Here is a 19,719-nt window from a genome sequence, read left to right as displayed (position 1 = left end):
TCCGGAGAAAAGCGCCTCCTTTAAGTGAAATGAGACGCAGGAGCGCGGAAACAGGCTGGAGGCCAGGAGGAGACCTGTCCTGCTTTTTGCATCCCTAGGGACTCGTTTTCCTTTAGGTTTCTAACTCCTAGGGTTAGCCTTAAACTCCAGAGGGGCTCCAGGAGGGACGACTGGGTGGAGAACTTCTCTCCCAGATACTTCTCACGCCTTTTCTCCAAGATCTCTTTTGGAGGGACGCCCCACACACCCCGGGTGGCCCGGGCGCGGAGCGGGAGCGGCGCCGCTTGGTTAAGTTTCTGAAAGTCAAACCCAGTCTCCGGTCCCCGGTCTCCGCCCCGGGGCTCCAGCTGCACGCGGGGAGCTGCGGCTGCTCTGGCAAAGGGGCCGCGGCTGCTTTAAGAGCCGCCTCCCCCTCTCCTCCTTTGACAATGGTCTGAACCGAGCTCTGCTTCCCAAAGCAAAATTTGTAATATGCCATTTTTCCGATGGACGCTTCTCCTTTTGGCTGCTGACGGAGCCACGGGAAGATGCCGAGCTCCTGCCACGCCACCGGGCCGGGGCACGTTCCGGGAGGGCGCCGGGGCACGCGTGTGTCTGAGCTACCTTTCTCCTCCCGTTGCTAGGGAAATGGTCCAGGAGTGCTGGGTGTGAGCCTCCCTTCTCCTCAAGCCGGAGACTGCGGTTGTCATTGATCAATTGAAGAAGCAAGGACCCGAAATCACAGACATTAGGTACAGAAACTGTCTTTGAGTTTTACTGTCTCCTTTCGCTGTATTTTTTGACCACCTCCCTGGCCCCACCCCGCCCCCAGGGAAGATGAGATGCAAATTCCTCCTTGTTGATTACTGTTAGGTGTCTTTTGCTTTCACCTCATCCTCTCCGTCTCCTATCTCTCTACCTCCTGCCTACTTGACTGTGTCCTGTTGGGCAGGATGAACAATTTTAATATGGAAATGATGAAGTCAACTTCTTCAAGGTGGTGGGGGGTGTGGCTGAGAGATAACTGTCCAGTAGTGTGGGGTGAGCTGGCTCTTTGGCTGTCTGTAAATGCACTAGGGTAAAGAAAGTGTAAAATGTGTCCATTAAAGGTGATAATCATATTTCCCGAGGACAGAGGCTTTCAAAGAGTTAAATAGGTGGGAGAATATTCATGTAATGTAATCAGACAATAGCTAGGATTTCTCTCACTGAATTACTCCTTGTAGGTTAACTGAGGTGGAGCTGAGATGGTTCTTAAGACTAAATATTTTCAGAAGAAACGCACTATAGAGAATAATTACATTCTTACCTCTAGTAGGGCCGAAATCTTAGTGATATGATTAAATAAAGTCATTTGTTGATAGCAAAAAGAAAAAATGCTTTTTGTAGCATTCTCATATCTGAAGACGTACTGCTTGGATGGCATACATTGCTAAAGAACACATTGGATTTTGAGAGCCCTTGAGTGAGGACTCCAGTGGGCATTCAAACTTTTATTTTGAAATCTGAGAAATTTAAAAGACAGTCAAGGTTATGTGCTAAGAATAAAGGAGTTGATTTTCCTGATATAAAATTTTGCCAGCTAAATTTAAGCACTGGGATAATTAAGTCAATCAGGTTTATTATTACTTTTTTATTTATCAACAAAATTAACAATGTCTCTGACTAGGTTTCAAAACCTTCAGCAATTTAAGGAGGAAAGCGTCAATATCTAGATGAAGATAACATAATTTATATACCGAATTGACTTGGAGGGGGGATTGATGAAAAGGCAAATATCAAGACAAATTGTTAGGATGCCCTTTCTGGCTTTTCAGAAATTATGTGATGAATGCAGTTTTTAGTGTTGAAACTGATTATAAAAGTTAAAAGTGATATATCTGGGTGAAATGCACTAGACATTGAATGACCATAGCCTTCTGGACTGTGCAAGTTGCTTCAGATGTCATCCATTCTTTAAAAGGGTGTTTAACTCTTACATTGAATATGTATCTTTAATTGCTTTTAATACTTAATATGTGCAAAATGTGCATTTAAGAAATGTTAGACTGCATTTTAAGGATTATTCAAATATTTTGTAATTTATGTTAGAATCTGAATTCTAATGAAATAAACTAAGCTAGTTCATGAAAGTGGCCTTATTTTTTTATAGACTTTTTTTTTCTAATTTTGATAAGAAGACTTTGGATATACTCATTTGGGTTGACTGTAAGGTATAAGCATGCATATATTCATCTTATACCTAAGTTTAAATTTTGCATATTTGATTTTTATAAATTGGATTTGAAGGAGTTCAAAAGTATCAAAAGTATCTACTAGAATTAAACCTTTAGACAGAGCAGCAGAATGAGTCATAAAGGTAAAATACTGTTTCTACAAAGATTAATGTTGATCACTTTATAATAGAAATAAATACTTACATTTGTAATTGCCCTTTATATGTTTTGCTGTGTGTTCTCAGTCAGGTTACCTATTAGATCTTTTCTTTTCTTTCCTAAGCATAGCTTATTGGCCCTCTTTCATGAAAGAGATAACTAAAGTTTTAACATGTAAAGTAACTTGTCCTGGTTCACGTGCCTTAGGAGTGGAATCAAATCAAGTTCTTTTGAGTGTAGATTTAATAGACTTTCTAAGTCCCTAAGCCACTTTTAATCATAGCATCTTTTGACTAAATCTAAGACTACCTTTAATGTTGATTTAAGACCCTAAAGTTTGTGAATGTTTAGTATCTCATGATAGCAACGAGGGATTGTTAGGCTATTATATTCAGGTGAAAATTATACTGGGGTATTCACTGCTGTTATGCTTTGCCTTGGAATTTAAAGTTGTTCTAAGTAATTCAGGGTGGAAAGGAATTAATAACTTTCATTCAAGAATGACATAGTTTAAAGTACAGATTTAAGAATTTAAAATATAGATTTAAGAATTTAAATCTACAGGTAACCCTAAAATTTAAACCTTTTAGGGTTTAGGTAACCCTAAAATTTAAATCTTGTGAGTGGGCACAAATTGTCGCACTGCTATGATTTGCTGTCCCAGTACTTTGTTTTAACCTTAAATGTCAAAAGTAAACACATTGGCTCCTGGTGATTATTTCTCAGAATGACATAGCTGCTCAGTGTGTATATTTCATGCATGACCTGCTAACTAATTGTTTTAAATAATCAAATGTGTTGGAACACTTTTTGTTGTTTTCCACTTCCTTTTCAATTAATATAAAGAAAGTTTGAAGCAGTTAAAAAGAGTTTGCATTTTCCATCTTTGTGATAGTCTTTGAATGAAAATCAAAGTGAGACAAATGCAAGAAAGTTTTATCCATTAAGTGTGTAAAAGTAGTATCAAGTGTGGGTATTGAGGTGTGTGTGCTTATATTCATTTTATGTGTGTACTCTGTTACATATTTTAGTGTGCATACAAAATTGAACAAATTAAATTCCTGCCTTCAGGTAGCTCAGTGTTATGAGCAATCAGCAAAACTTCAAAGCATTTAAAATTTTCCTAATATTCACTGACCCCCTTAATTTTTTAATATAGGTTATCATTCACAAAATACTTTATTACTTACATACTTTTTTAAAGTTTCTCTTAGTTTTCAGGATTCCCTGACCAGATCATTCACAGATAATTGACTTTTGCTCCTCAATAGCCCAATTTATATGAAGACTCACATAAAAAGTAATTAAATATTGAGCTGTTAAATCTTGACATTCTATTTGAAAATATCACCAGAAATATTTTCCCCAAGGACAGGAATGTGTAGGCAGAAAAATTAATTGACCTTGCATTGTAAAACCAAAAAATGCTTCAGGATCAACAACCAAACCTGCCTTTCTTCACATTAGCCTTTTGCAAAACCAAGCCATCTAATTAATAGCTGCTGGCCATAGTACAACAACCAAAACTAAGATGAGTTTGACTTTTCTTTGAAACATTAGCTAGAGGATGAAAGAGAAAATGAGATAATTTCTGATTTTTAAGATGCCACATAATTGTTCAACCATGCACCTAAGTGTGTTTTGTCTATTTTAAATCAAATTTTAAAATATTCTGAAAGCAGTTCATTTATTTCATGACTGAGAACTTGTGATTGGCAGCTGAGATGTGAAGTTACTACATTAGCTAATATAATTTACGACATCTGTTTTGCAGAATATTTGAAAGAGTGTTAATTTGTATTGTTTGGATGAAAACCACACTATGCAGTTAACAGGAAAAAAGGAATATTAAGTGTGATAATGAGTATAATACTCTAAACAAATTTATATACCTCAGTTTATTTCATAACGTTTTTGTCTAATTCAGTCAGTATCACTTATCTGCTCTGGGTAGACCACATCGGAATTCAGGGAGAGAGCATATAAAAGTAATAAAATGGAAAATGTAATGTCAAAAAGCTTAAAACTAGTCAATTTGAAAAAAAAAAATCTGTTGACTAAAAAACAAAGTGAAAGCTGATTATTATATAAAATAAATACTCAATGATTTGTAGATTTTCTACAAGAAAGAGTAAACATTAATTCATTGAATTACCTAAGTCATTCAAAAGGCATTTACTTCCTACCCGTTAAGTGCCAGACACTGTGCTTGCCATGAACAATATACAGTAATAACAAATAAGGGTAATATAAAAGGTATTCACTCTAAGAGATTTGCAAACTTGCAGATAGGAAAGGTGATGAAATAATAATGGAAATAACATGTTTATTTAAATTGAATTGGGTGGGATAAATCATGAACATGAACTTTGAGAAACAGGTGAAACAAAGTTGCATATGGGAGGTGGGACAAATGTGATGTCATGGAAAGAGAAAGCACTTAGGCTGAAGGAAGTAAATGAATCATATTTCGTTGAGGTCAAAACATTTTGCTTGGTTGGATTTGGGGCAACAGGTAGGGGAAATAGAGACAAATAGGCTAATAAGCTGAAAAATATTTAGTGACTTGATGTCCAAATGACATTATTGGAAATCATTTCTTTACTAAGACTCCTTCCCACTTACTTTCTTTAAGCAATGATGTGTGAAGTGATGCCCACGATTAATGAGGACACCCCAATGAGCCAAAGGGGGTCCCAAAGCAGTGGCTCGGACTCAGACTCTCATTTTGAGCAGCTGATGGTGAATATGCTAGATGAAAGGGATCGTCTTCTAGACACCCTTCGGGAGACCCAGGAAAGCCTCTCACTTGCCCAGCAGAGACTTCAGGATGTCATCTATGACCGAGACTCACTCCAGAGACAGCTCAATTCAGCCCTGCCACAGGTATGCTTCCTGGTAGCCTTTGTTTCTCCTATTGTAATTGAAAATTCGAAAAGATTTCAATAAAATTCACTTTACTCCCATTCTTAATGTTACTTTTCCACTTAACATATGTGATATGCACATTTTGTTGAGAACAACTTAGGAATACATGATTAGTTCACTTGAAAACTTGCCTCAAACAAAATCATGGACTATTAATGGTGGTTGGAGGCTTGTGTGAGAAGCAAGAGTTCTTACCCGGTCTTTCTTAAAAGTTGTATTTATGTGTCTTAGTGGGGTAGAAAACCACTTGTTGATCAGCTTTTAATGACCAGAATGTGGAGATAGTTTTGTCTTTCTTACCTTTTAAACACAATATTGACATTTGGAAATATGTGTTTTTCATTTTCAGTTGTATGGTCTGTCTTTGACCTGGAGGGCCTCGTGGTCCAACTATTGTTTTTTTTTTTTTTTTTTTTAATGCTAATATCTGCTTTAAAATTCTTGGGAATTACTAAAATTACTAATGTATTATCCTTGTCCCTTGAAAAAAAAAAAAAAAACACTTTAACTGGTTTCTTTTTATTTTTAAAACATTTTTGGAAAGATTGGTGAACGGGAAAAAGGTTAAGCCTCACTAATAACATTTGTTAGATTAGCTATGTTTAAATACATTTCTGTCAATCTTTGTATTTTACCAGGTAAAAAAAATTCTAAGATATTTTAAGAACTGCCAGGCCTATTTATATACAAAGTTAATGATTAAAGTCAATTTACTTTATTTAGAAAACGCATAGGCTGGGCGCAAGATGGCTCAGGCCTGTAATCCTTAGGCACTTTGGAGGGCCGACGGTGGGTGGATTGCCTTGAGCCCTCGGAGTTCGAGGACCAGCCTGGGCAACATGGTGAAACCCCCATCTGTAGTAAAATACAAAAAATTAGGTGGGCGTGGTGGCGTGTGCCTGTAGGTCCCAGTTACTTGGGAGGCTTGAGACAGAGAATTGCTTGAACCTGGGGAGGCAGAGGTTACATTGTGAGCCGAGATTTCACGCCCACCGTTACTCCGCCTGGGCAGAACAAGATCCATCTCCAAAAAAAAAAAAAAAAAAAAAAAAAAAAAAGTATAAATATAATTGTGCCTCTTTTAGGTATAGAGAACAAACATAAAATGAATGGGATTTTTTGACAGTCACCCCATTAAACTAAAACTTTCTTTTAAATACAAGGTTGATTGGCCCTCTCCTTAAAAAACAGTACACTAAATGTGAAAGAGTTGAATTCTCTTCACAAAGTTATGGCTTGTAGCAAAGATATTGAAAACTATATATTCAAAATTGATAAAATTCTAAAGCTATCTGTACTGTTAACTCATAGACATATTTATGACTCTCAAATGGAAAGGATCACTAAGAATTCCCTGTTGCATCCTGATTAGGTAATCCCATAACCCTATGTGAATAACTGCCATTCCAGTCCTTTTCATTTTCAGTCAATTTATCTTGTGCTGAGATGAAATAATGTTTTTAATAACTCTCACTTCTTGGTACCATGGTTTATGTCATCACACAAAATGTTTTGACTCATTTCAAAAGGCAGCTATGATAGCTACACCAAGTATTATATATTTTTAAGGAAGATATTTTAGTCTTTGCAATTGCTCTTCATAAGGTGATTTCGAGAACTATCATCATCATACTTAATCTCTTGGAGGATTATTTGAGTTGGTTAATTCTCTTGTTAAAGTGGTCCAAGAACCAGTCACACTCTTCCTCATCTACTGTGACAAGTGGAAAATGGGGCAATCATTTCTTCTTCTGGATACAGTGTTTCATTATCTTACACTAGTATGATATTTAGAGACAAGTTCAACATACCTTCAATGTGTACTGGAACAGCAGTCAACTGAAGTTTCTAATTGACTTACATAGATGCTGCAGTGTGTTCCCATTTCCCCTCCACTCTTCTTGGAAGTTGATTCTAATCCTACATGTAAGACTCTGCATGTATCCCGCTTACATTTGTCTATCTATATTTTATTCAAACTTGAAGTTTTCAGTTTAAATCCTAATCTTACCAAAATGCATCTAAAAGTAATTTGGATTTTAAATTTTCCCCTTCTTTAAAAAAAGGTGACTATTTTACTTAAAATGTTGTGAAAATAAAGCACTAGAACAAGATACTTTAGGAAAGAAAGGAGAAAACTGAAAATATTTTATACATAACTGATTGTAGAGGTGAATCTCTTTGTATAACTGATTGTGGAGGTAAATCTCTTTGTAAAGGTATAAGAAAAAAATGTTTTATTTCTAGCTCTTCAGTTGTATTGAGTATCTAAATTATGATTGCCTTTAAAATGTTAAGTTTTAATTTTTAAATATACTGCCCAGCCTTTTATCTAAATCCCTTGGGGCCAGTTGTGTTTTGGAGCTCACAAGTTTTCTGATTCTCTCTCTCTCTCTTTGTCTCTTGTTCTTGGTTTCTTCTCTCATTCTCTCTCTCTCTCTCTTTCTGTGTGTGTGTAACATATTATAGAACACTATTCCTGAAGGACTGTGGGCAGCACCCATATTTCCGAATATTTCTGAAATTTTTCTGAAGAGAATTCTATGAATATCCCTACTGCATTGAAAAAATAAAGACTATAAATAGTCTCATGATAAGTATAGGTCTGATTTTCCCACCCATCAAATTCATTACATGTTTACAAATAAAGTATCCATTTCAGAGTGTGTGGATTTTAGAATTATAGATTAGGGATTATGAGCCTATACATTTAGATGGCTATAGTTCTATTCTAAATTAAAAATACTTTAAGGATATCTTTTTCAATATCAATTTGTATGTTGCTATTATAAATATCTGAGTACCCCTAGAAATCCACAGGTCCTCAGATAGCGATAATCCTCATTTTTTTTTTTTAAAAGAAAGCGTTTAATAACCTAATCTGTATCTTTAGGGCTGTAAGTTTTCTATAACTAATAGAGGAATATTCTTCATTATTTGCTATCGTTGAAAGTTTATGAATATTTTATAAATAATGTGTCATTATTTGGTGGCACTGCATTTGACATTTAGATGGAAGGTGAAAATGACAACCATAAATGTGAGTTTTGAGGCAGAAATAAGGCATGTAAAATTGAAAACCACTAGAGTAACAGAAAAATGAAAATTATTTCAGCAAACACAGGGTAGAATTGAAAGCAGAGATAAACTTATGACAGAGATGTCTTAAATTGCCTATTCAGTGCTATTAGGTCTTGGTGATTGGAGCTTTACTTTAGTCACTTTCTCTCCCATTTTTTCTTTATAAAAGAATGCAGCAATAACTTTTAACAATTTTAACCATGTAAATTATTTTATAGCCATGTTGTTTAGTTTTTCATTGTGTCTTTGGGTATATCTGTTTAATGGGTGCTGATAATTTCACATCATTCCACATCTCCAGGCCTGAAGTTTCTAAGCTATGCCCTCAATGGTCTAACTTATTAAGGCACAGATCCATTTTAATGTTCCACAGAACCTCAGATTCAACATGCTCCAAACCCAGTTATCATCTACCTCCAACTCACAACCTAAGTGTGCTCTAACTCCTTACCTACACACCTTAAGAGTCCTTATAGTTGGTGCTTTCTTCCTCCTCTAAATTCAGTCTTCAGTGGGCCATACTTTTTGTAACTCTTAAATAATTCTCAGATCTCTCTACTCTTCTGTTTTTCTTGACACCTGACTCTGAAATTCTTTGCTACATCTCCTAACATTTCTAGTGTTGTAAATATATCAAATTATATGCTTGAATAATACGACACTGTTTGGTGTGTCCCAGCAAACTCCATTCTTTTTCCTTCATGCTTGTTCATCTCTCTACCTATAATGTTCTTCCTCAATGTCTTTGTCTGGTTAATTTCCAATCTTAGCCAAAAGTTTATCTCTTTCAGGAACTCTTTTCTGAACCCTAAGTACATCCATTCTGTGTGCCTTACTCTTATCATTTATCATATTGTAATTAAATTATCTGTTTATGTGCCTGTTCCCCAACCTAAACTGTAAGCTCCTTGAGAAAACGAGATCTCAATAGTGCAAAACCCCTGAACTGCCAAAGTACTAGACTCATAAAAAAGGCTTTTAAAGTAAATGCAGAACTAAATATGTGTGCATTTTGATGTAGAAAGAACAATAAACTTGAAATAGGAAGATCAGGTTTGTACTGTGACCCAACTGCACATCACCAGTTTGAGACAGAACTTCAGATTTCCATGCTACAGAAAGTGTTTAATACTAACAGCTTATAGGGTAACTTGTGATGATTGAAGAAAATGAGACACATAAAAACTAATTAATGTATAAGGCATTAAATATAAAATTGCTTGCATTTGTTTTATCCAGAATGCCAAAAGATGATCATTTCTATACATGTATGTGAATAATCGTTAGGATAATTAGAATAATTTACTAGGTATCGACAAAATCCTACACATTTTTGAGAACAAGGGGAATAATAGTCAATTATTAATGCATTTGTTAAGAATGTTTAGAGGAGAGGTAAAGGGAATGTGCTTCCTATTGCAGAATATCATATGTAAAAGTTTAAAATTTGTTTTCATCACCTTTTTTAGCATATATCGAGGGTCCACTGTGCATTATTAAATAGTTACATATGTTTGTAAAGCTGATAGGGGAAAACAGTTTGGCTCTTTGACAGTTTAGGGAATAGAGTTGCTTGGAAAAAAATACATAAATGGGCCCAAATAAATATAGCACTGGAAGATTATAGAAGTACTGAAAGTATTTGAATTATGAAGTTGATATGTGATTCACTACAAAAAGTTTCATGTGGAAAGTGATATTAAAGAGGTATTTTTGAGAAAAGATTGGTAAAGATTCTGAGGTATTCCATGTGGGGTAGTAAAGTTGTGCAGATAGAACTTTGCTGAAGGACATATGGGAAACCAAAATTCAGCATATGCTCTACTTCTCAGGCTAGGCTTAGGGTCCCTACTTTGCACAAAGAAGACTCTTTGGGGATTCTTGTTTGTTTTGTTTTAAAAAATTAAGTGGCAATCAATAATGAAAAAAGATTTGTTTGATGAAATGTTATGGGATGAAAGTAAAGTTCTATATGGTGGCTGTGGAGTGTAGACTGTTATTATGTGTGGTGCAAAATAAAGACAGGAATTTCCCTGTAGGATAATCTGTAGAATTTTGGGTGAACTGATGATCAGATCATGAATAAAAAATATGCTACAATCTTGATTTTGGATGGATTACATGATATTTATCAGTTATCTATTGCTTAAATAATGCTATATAACAACACAAAAACCTCAATAACATACAAAAATATGGGTTTGTGGAATTCAGCTGATCTTGAATTGGCTAATCTTGGCTGGACTAACTTTATGTCACTGGCTAGCTGAAGGTTGGCTGTGTCAGCTTTATGTCAGTTGGTTGTTGTCTGATTCTGATCCAGGATGGCCTTGGCTGAGTCTACTGGGGCCATTCACCTCTATGCCATGTGTCTAATCCTGCAATGGGCTAGCTCTGGCAGGTTCTCATGATCATGGAAGAGGAGTAAGAGCCAATGGATATAAGCAGATGCTTATTAAACTTCTGCATAAGTCATTTTTGGCAACGTCACCTGGCCAAACCCAGAGAGAGTGGAAAGCAGAACAGAATTACATGGCAAAGGGTATGGCTATAAGATAAGTGAAACACTGGGACTATTAGTGCAACTGACCTACCACAAATGTCACTAAAAGAGTCATTTGGGTCATTTTCATGTTAGAGAAAGCTTATTGTGATAATCTTCTGGTGAAGTATGGAGATTTGAAATAAAAATGTGACCAGAAAACTAGAAAAGATAATTGAAATGTAAAGACTATTGAAGAGAAAGAATGGTCAGGGATGGGTAATGTCCTGAATGGCTAAGGCTTTGGACTTGAGTCAGATGATCTGAATTTGAATTGGGGTTCCTTCCTTTGTTAGCTGGAGGACCACTGGAAAGTCACTTGATTTGTCTCAAACTCTGTTTCCTTAATTGAAAAGAGTAAATGACATCTACCCTTAGGAGTGATTGAAAAGAGGTATGAGTATGTGCTTCAGAAACCCTGAGCATTTTAAAATGCCAGGTTTTTATATGTGTAATTTGGGATGTGCTGGTGTACATCTTGACAAGAAATTAAAAGAGGCTACTTATGGAGGACATATATATCTTTTGACATTCTAAAATTCAAACTATTTGAGTAAATCTTATAGAGAGCAACAGATTCTGCCCTGACGCCACTTTTATTCTGAATGCATACTACCTTGGTAGAATTGGACTTGCTACTTACTAGCTCAATAACCTTGGTCAAAGTGCTTACTTCAAATAATGATAAAAACTGCCTCATAAGATTGTTATAAGAAACAAATGAGTTGGAACATGTCAAATGGTCAATTCAATGCCTCACAGGTAGTACATGCTCAATAAATGTTAAATTTAGCTATTGTTGCTGATATTATCATTGTAGATATTATCATCATTATCTTTAGCCAAACTTAACTGCACAATTTTACTGGGTAATAATGAACAGTAGCACAAATTGAGAGCACTAGAAATCCTTACTCTCTTTAATCTTTATCAAATTTTAATGGTCTTTTGATTTATCTTTTTAAAAAGTTCTTAACTACATTTTCCTAAATTTTCCACTTCCACCATGGCCAGTCACATATGTCCCTTGATTACATCAAACAACATCCCTTCCTATTGTGCTGAGATTATAACTGAATTGAGCTCCTTTGTGTTCTGTGAAACCTAATACCAGCATATTGTTTTATCCCTTACCTGTCAAAGAGAAAGATGTTCCATCTTTTACCTCATGTTATAGCCATCCTATTTTCTTAATGTGTATTTCTCTCTTCTAGTTATTTTTTCTTCTGGCCAAATAAAATGATATCTGCTTATGGTCTATATTGCTCATTGCTTCTTTTTCCCTTTAAACCCTTACAATCAGGCTTCTATCATCATTGTTTTCCTAAAATAAAGTACACTTGTATATGCCACCAATATTTTGCAAATCTAGTGATGCTTTCATATTCTTCATGTCCCTTGAATTATTTGTGTTAAGCAATGCTATTAATTATTTCATGTTGAAATTCCCATGCTCTTAATTCTCCATAACATTCCCTTTCCAGGCTAGTAGATATGTTGTCCTTCAGTGCTCATTATTTTCCTCCCACACACTTATCTATATCCATACTTGTCTTCATTTACTTACATTCTCCAATCTTAAGCATTGCCCTTCTAGTATATGAATACTTATCTCTAAATCCTTGAACACTCCTTTTTACCTCCTCTCTTGATTGTTTATTCCCTCTGTCTCTAGTATCTTCAATTACTTTTTCTCTAAGCTGGCTATTTTGCAAGATGTTCAAATAGATTTCTTAAAATTAAAATGATGACAAGTACAGTTGACAACAAAAAAGTCCCTTGACTCTGTTTCCCCTTAGTTTTCAACTTATTTTTTCTTCTTCTGTAAACTTATTCTCCAAGTTTATTCTCCAGACTTGCTTTCACTGTCTCAATTTTTTCAACTTCTATACTGCAGTCTGATTTTTACTCTAACTCCCTGTTCAGAATGTTCACTGTCATCGATAACCAATTAATAATTGTAGTAGGTTTGTTTTATTTGACACCACCCTTCTCCAAAACCTAGATAAATTAATCTTATCCCTTTAACTTTCATGATGCCATACTGTCTTAATTCTTAAATATTTTGTTTTATTCCTCTCAATTTTTTTCTTGTGGGCATTTCCTTATGTAGTTACTTCTTAAATGTTCAATAATAAAGATAAGATTAATTGTAACAGCTAACATTTCTGAACACTACCACTATGCCATTCAGTGTTTTATTTAAGCACCTAGATATTAAAACGGGAGTGTTTCGCTCTCTCTCTGTTGGAGATAAAGCTAATTAAGTGAGGCACAATACTTTATTTGCAGGAGATGCTAAGATATAGTCCAACCCTTTAAGTTTAGTCTTAACTGAAACTCCACATTGGAACTCTACCAAGATTGAGTTGGAAAAGCTAGAAGAGAAGTACAATTGTTTTGTAGAGCTGTTGGTTTGTTGTACGTAGTCTACCACTCCATGTATGAGAAATGAGAGCAATTCTTGCTCACCTTAGCCAAGTGAGATGAGCTTCAGGAAAACATTCAGAGAGCTTAACAGGTTTCTTCTAGAGAGTAAAGGATATAGAGTCTGAAATCTAAAAGCAGCCGTGTAGCAGATGAAGGACTGGCAAGGCAAGCAAGTCCTCTTGGTTCTCCATGGTCAAGAAGAAGGTTGGCAATGTTTGAAGAGCAACTGCAGTCCTCACAAGGGGAGCTTGCTTAGGGTTATCTTAAGCCCATAGGTGAGTAGACTCACAGAAGCCCAGGTTCCAAGGTTCCAATGTGGTGAATTATGAGCAACAAATTTGGAAGATTGATTCCAAGAGAGGAGAACTGACAGAGGGGTTCTTTGAGAATGCCACAGATGCACTCCAGAAGAAGAAGAAAAAAAGGTCATTGCTTCCACATTTGCCATTCCAGAAATCCCAGACAGTGGTGACACAAGGGTCAGCCACATGTAACTGGTCTTTCCCCTCCAAGTTTTTTTTCACAGGCCCTGAGTCTGAAGTGGTCAGAAACAGTTGCTGTGAGTGGGTGATGTGAGAGTAAAGAGAGACCACCAGACACCTACCCTCCAATGCAGACTTCAGGGCTTGAAGTAAGCCTGAACCAAGTGTGAGGGGAAAAACTTTAGGTTAGATGGGACCTTAGGGCTGTCTCTATTTTATAATCCTATATCGAACCAAAACTATAAAATCATTAGTCTAGACTAGACTTTTTCATTATAAAACAAAAGATAATAATTTATGGTCTAATCATACCAGCTAGGATGGCTGTCTGAAATTTTGTTTCATATTAATTTCTTAACCTGAGAGAATTAGAGGAGATAAAATGGTTACTAAATTCAGCTTATTCATTAAACTGGGTAGAGGAATCATCTCAATTAAGATTCTAAACATTCCAATGACGCCATTATTATTACTATTCCCATTTTACAGATAATGAACCAAGGCACAGAGAGATTTGGTAACTTCTTCAGTACTACACAATTTGTAAGTGGTATTCACCAGGATCCCATTAATGACATACTTTTGTTTTTACCCTGAGCCCTCTTCTTCATCTTGTTATGTTCATCTAGATTAAAAGAAGTATTAAAGTCCTCTGGAAACCCTGTTTAAGAGACATGGACAATAGAAAGCATTTCTTGTGGCCAGGTGCAGTGGCTCATGTTTATCATCCCAGCACTTTGGGAGGCCAAGGTGGGTAGATCACCTAAGGTTGGGAGTTTGAGACCAGCCTGGCCAACACAGTGAAACCCCATCCCTAATAAAAATACAAAAAAAAGTTAGCTGGGCATAGCGGCAGGCACCTGTAATCCCAGCTGCTTGGGAGGCTGAAGTAGGAGAATTGCTTGAACCCAGGAGTTGGAGGTTGCAGTGAGCTGATATCATGCCATTGCACTTCAGTCTGGGTGACAAGAGCGAAACTCTATCTAAAAAAAAAAAAAAAGGAAGCATTTATCATGACTACTTCTAAAGCAAACAAATTATTATTAATGAAATTTGAAATGATTATTAGAATTCGTGTAATTATACTGAATTTAATTACTCAAGGATCCCCAGTCTGATATTTATAATACTATACATTTTCCTTTCTATGCGTTGAGCATACTTTATAAGATCCTTTTTATCAGCTAGAAAGTATAGGTGACATGAAAAGGTATTTAACTAGAAAGTAGAACACTTGGATTTCAGTTTCAACTTTTGCTAAAGCCTGTGACATTGGAAAACCAGTGAACTTCTGAGATTTCTATTTACTTACATACAAAAGAATTTACTATTTTCTATTGTCTTAAATACAAAAGAATTATAGTCTCTCTAATCTGTCGTATAATTTTGCTAATCATTATAAAGGGCAAATATTTTAGCTGTATTAGTTTAATCGTGACTATTTCATGAATAATTACTATTTATTCAACAGATACTTTAGGGCCTATTCTGTGTAAGCTTCTATGCTTATGGCATAGTGTTGCTATCTATATTTTATTTAATCTCATCTTTGGTCAATTATGGTTTCTAGGAATATTTAATGGCAAATAAGAAGGCATTGCCTAAATTCTGCTGACTGTCACATGTATTTGTAAATTCAGTGAAACTGGCTGTTATTTTTAGTGACCTTATTGCCTTTTATCCTCTACTGTGATGAACTGTACATGTTCCTAGAAAAGGTCAACTTTTTCCCTTTTGTTCTAGATCTCATCCCCCCTTGCTATTCCTGCCCAAAACTTTTGCATTCTTTTTCCTACCTTATGAATCGGTCCATCTCTAATAATTATAACTGAAATATTAAAATATGTTCTTACATTTCTCTTAATTTTTTTAAAGCTATTAACACCCTCCCCCCCCCCCCCACCACTCTACCAAGATACCACCCCACCATTTATCTTTCCCTTTACAGCAAAAGTTTTTTTGCTTTTTTTGTTTTTTGTCTCTGTCACCTGTGCTGGAGTGCAGTGGTGCAATCTCGGCTCACTGCAACCTCTGCCTCCCAGATTCAAATGATTCTTCTGCCTCAGCCTCCCCAGTAGCTGGAGCAACAGGCATGTGCCACCGTGCCCAGCTAGTTTTTGTATTTTTAGTAGAGACGGGGTTTCACCATGTTAGCCAGGATGATCTCCATCTCCTGACCTCGTGATCCACCTGCCTTGGCCTCCCAAAGTTCTGGGATTATAGACATGAACCACCGTGCCCAGCCTTGTTTGTTTTTTTAATTGCCTATATCTGTTCTTATTTCCCTCCCCAAATTTTCTCTTGAATCTACTCCTGGATTTAGGCATTCAGCTTGAATTCACCCTGACTGGAGTGGATTTAAGAAAACATGAATTTAGATCAACTTCATCTAAACTGCTCTGTGAAGATTAGCAATATTCCCCATATTGCTAAATGCAGTGGTCATTCCTTAGTCTTTATTCACGCTTACTTTATCAGCATCTTTAGACACAGTGGATCTCCCCTTCTTTCTTGAGACACTTACCTCATTTGGCATTAGGATAGCCCACTTGCCTCGTTTTCCTCCTTTGTTTTTGGCCACTTTTCAGTCTTTATTATCATTCACTTGTCATCTTTCTGGTATCTTAATGCTTGATTACTCCAGGGCCCAGATCCTAACTTTGTCTTTTTCCATCTCTATTGACACCATTGATAATGTCATCCATTTACTCCATTTAAATATCATCTAAATGTTGATGACTCCAAAATTTTCACCTCTTCTCCAGACATTCCTTCTACTTTCAGACACTTATTGTCTAATGTTGAAACTTAACGTGTACAAAACTGAGTTCATGATCTTCACTTAGTCTTTGACATCTCAATTAATAGCAGCATCAATCTTCCATTGGCTTAGGCCCAAACTTCAGTGTTTTATTTCTTCCACATTCTCTGTGAAATCTATCAGCCGTCTCTCAGTGTTTCCTTCAAAGTATATGCAGAATTGAACCATAAGCACCTCTGCAACTCCGTCCTAGTCAGAGTCACTATCTCTTACCCAAATTAGATGAAATTTTCCTAACTGTTATCCTTGCTTGTGTCCTTGTAGCTCATTGATATAATTCAGAGCAATAAAAGAGATTCTGATTTGGATTAAAAGTAAGTCAGAGTTTGTTTCATATCTGCTCAAATCTCTGAAATAACTTCCCATCTTAGTGGAAAAGCCTAGGTCTTTAACCAGTCCTACAGTGTTAACATTTGCAACTCCCCTTTACCTATCTGATAACGTATCTTACTGTTTTCCAGCTCACTCATTCTATCCCACCATCCTGGTGTTCTTGCTGTCCAACGTGTCAGGGATTTAACTGCCTTAGGGACTGCAGTGGCTGCTCTGTAGGCTTGGAAAAGTTGTCCCCTAAATAACCATATAGCTTGCTTTCTTCACCTTTCCAGGTCTTTACTTAAATATTTACTGAGTAAGGCCATGCCTGATCACCCTGCTTAAATTTGTGAAATTATTACATCCCTCTTCCTAATACACCCAACCCCTCTTCTCTACTTTCCTCCAAAGCATTTATAACCACCTAGTATAGTGTATATTTCTTTTCTTTATCTTACTTATCTCTTTTTTCCTCCATTGGGCTCTATGCTCTCTGAGGTCAGGCAGGGGTGTCCAGTCTTTTGGCTTCCCTGGGCCACATTGGAAGGATGAATTGTCTTGGGCCACACATAAAATGCAAAAACACTAATGATAGCTGATGAGCTAAAAAAAAATAAATCACCAAAAAAATCTCATAATGTTTTAAGAAAGTTTACGAATTTATGTTGGGCCTCATTCAAAGCCATCCTGAGGCACGTGTGACCCGTGGACCCCAGGTTGGACAAGTTTGAGTCAGAGGATTCTTTTATATTTGGTTCACAGCTGTATTTTCTGCCTGTAATATCTAGCATTTAGTTGGAGTTTAAAAAAATACTAAATAAATGAAAATAAAGATTATTCTTTTTCTTGTTGTATACATTCTGCATATCTATTCTATGGTTATTTAGCAAATCATGCAATCATAAAAAAAACTACCATATATTAAAAATCTTAATGAACACAAGAAAACAAATATAATTCGTGGAGCCTTATGGCTAAAGTGTCTACAACACGAGTGTCATTGTGTGTGAGAGCAGCATTAATGCTGCACCTCAAATCCCCTTCTAGAATGAAGTGGATTTTATATCAAGAGGTGGTGGTGACATTTTGCATATGTTACAGTCATAGCACTGAGGTCAGAATGTATATGATTTGCTTTGAAGGAATTTTTAAGAGATAGTGACACAATTTCTGTACATTTCAAATTCCATTTTTTCACATTCTTCGTGTTTTTTTCACTAAGGAATTTATTAAACTAAGCCACTTTTCACACACACAAAAAAGTGTATTAATAGTTATATGACATTACAATACTATTACCACTATTTATTATCTATATCTGACTTTCAGTTTGTGGAAGGACAAAACTAACAGTAGAATATTTTGATTAGTTTTTTGCTTTGGAATAGTTTATATTTAAATTATTCTCTTTTTTTTTGGCCTGCTCTTATTGTTATTCAATCAGAGGGAATGATACCAACAGAAAAGTCATTAGTATTATCAAGATGAGTTTCTATCTAACCTGAGATTTTTCCCTAAAATGTATAGTCTAATTTGTTGTACTTAATATTAGCACATTTATGATTCATTTATTTTTACAAATCTTTGATGAGAAATTCTATATGCAGTAACAGAAACATTGAAATTCACACTATTTACTATTCCTGAATAGTTCACTTCAGAGCTTTACAGCTCGAGGGTAAGGTAGCAACCACCATCACGATTCCTCAGTTTGTGAAAAAGAGAGTTTAGAACTATGATTGTGGACATCTTCTTTTAAAACATGACTATCACACTCTAAGTAGATCACACACCTTTGCATTGACCTCTGCAATTAAATTAGTTTACAAAATAGTATCTCTGAATTAGCTAAGGCTGCCTGGCCCTTAGTAAACCCTCAATACTTGTTGTTTGTTTACTTAAGAGTCATAAAAATTGAGTTATTTAAGAGAAGATTCATAGGCCAAAGGTACATAGGGTTTGAATTTTAAGTTACAATTTGTACTGCAATCAGAGTTTTATTTGTGACACCAATAATTTAAAAAAATAATAATAAGGCTCTACTAATTTCTCTCAAATATGATTGAATTTATTAAGATTCTGAATAACTGGCAATTTCTTCCTTGGGCCTTGAATTAGGACAAATTTCCTCCAAAATGAATATTTTAATCATTTTGCTTTTCAAAAGTGAGATTGTTGGCCCTGGAACTTGGAATAGGTGTTACAGCAAGAAAATGAAATCTCATTGCTCTTGGCTCCTGGCTCTGCTTTCCCTCCTAGGTCAAGAGGCTTCAGGTTGTCTTCCAAGCGAGTATAACGACTAATAGTTATTCCTCAGATATTTGCCAGAAAAAGGTTTCTGTTTTGAAGAGGTTTTGTTTGTTTTTTTGTTTGTTTGTTTTGTTTTCGTTTTTTTCTTTCTTTTTTTAAATCTATAAGCCCATGTTAATCTTGATGTTAAGTAGAATAAATTGCTTAGGAACTGATGTGATTAGAATTTGACACTACATTGTTCTACAGTAAATTAATTTTCATGGATTATTCTTACCTATGATTTTCTCTTTTTATGTCCACTTTTAGTGTAATCTGCTTCAATTAAGATATGTGATATTATAGTTCGATTTTTTTTATTAATTCTTGTGAGAGTTTATAAGATGCATTGATATGTTGCTAATCGATAATAGATTAATTGAACAATTTTTTTTTAAAAATGCGTAATTAATTTGAAAGTTTTCCATGATAAGAATATTACTTCATGATCTATTTCTTTTCTTTTTTTTTTTTTTT

The 19,719-nt window shown here is 35.5% G+C and overlaps 1 protein-coding gene across 13 annotated transcripts in view; it reads left to right on the top strand.

Annotated features, from left to right (window-relative positions):
• PPFIA2 (PPFI scaffold protein A2) overlaps positions 1–19,719 on the top strand; it is a 545,760-nt gene that overhangs the window by 464 nt on the left and 525,577 nt on the right. For 11 of the 13 annotated variants that reach the window (XM_017870464.1, XM_017870457.1, XM_017870456.1 and 8 more), the window contains exons 1-2: positions 330–731; positions 4,990–5,240. In XM_017870464.1, the coding sequence (XP_017725953.1) occupies positions 4,992–5,240 (249 nt within the window). In that variant the 5' untranslated portion in view covers positions 330–731; positions 4,990–4,991. Of the gene's footprint in view, positions 1–329; positions 732–4,989; positions 5,241–19,719 lie in introns of those variants that run through there. The other 2 variants (XM_017870453.1, XM_017870452.1) reach the window with 1 other exon arrangement.

Source organism: Rhinopithecus bieti, unplaced genomic scaffold (assembly GCF_001698545.2).
Source record: "Rhinopithecus bieti isolate Rb0 unplaced genomic scaffold, ASM169854v2 scaffold_5387, whole genome shotgun sequence".
Classification (NCBI taxonomy): Eukaryota; Metazoa; Chordata; class Mammalia; order Primates; family Cercopithecidae; genus Rhinopithecus; species Rhinopithecus bieti.
Note: the sequence above shows the minus strand (reverse complement) of the source record. Positions and strands in the feature narration are given on the sequence as shown.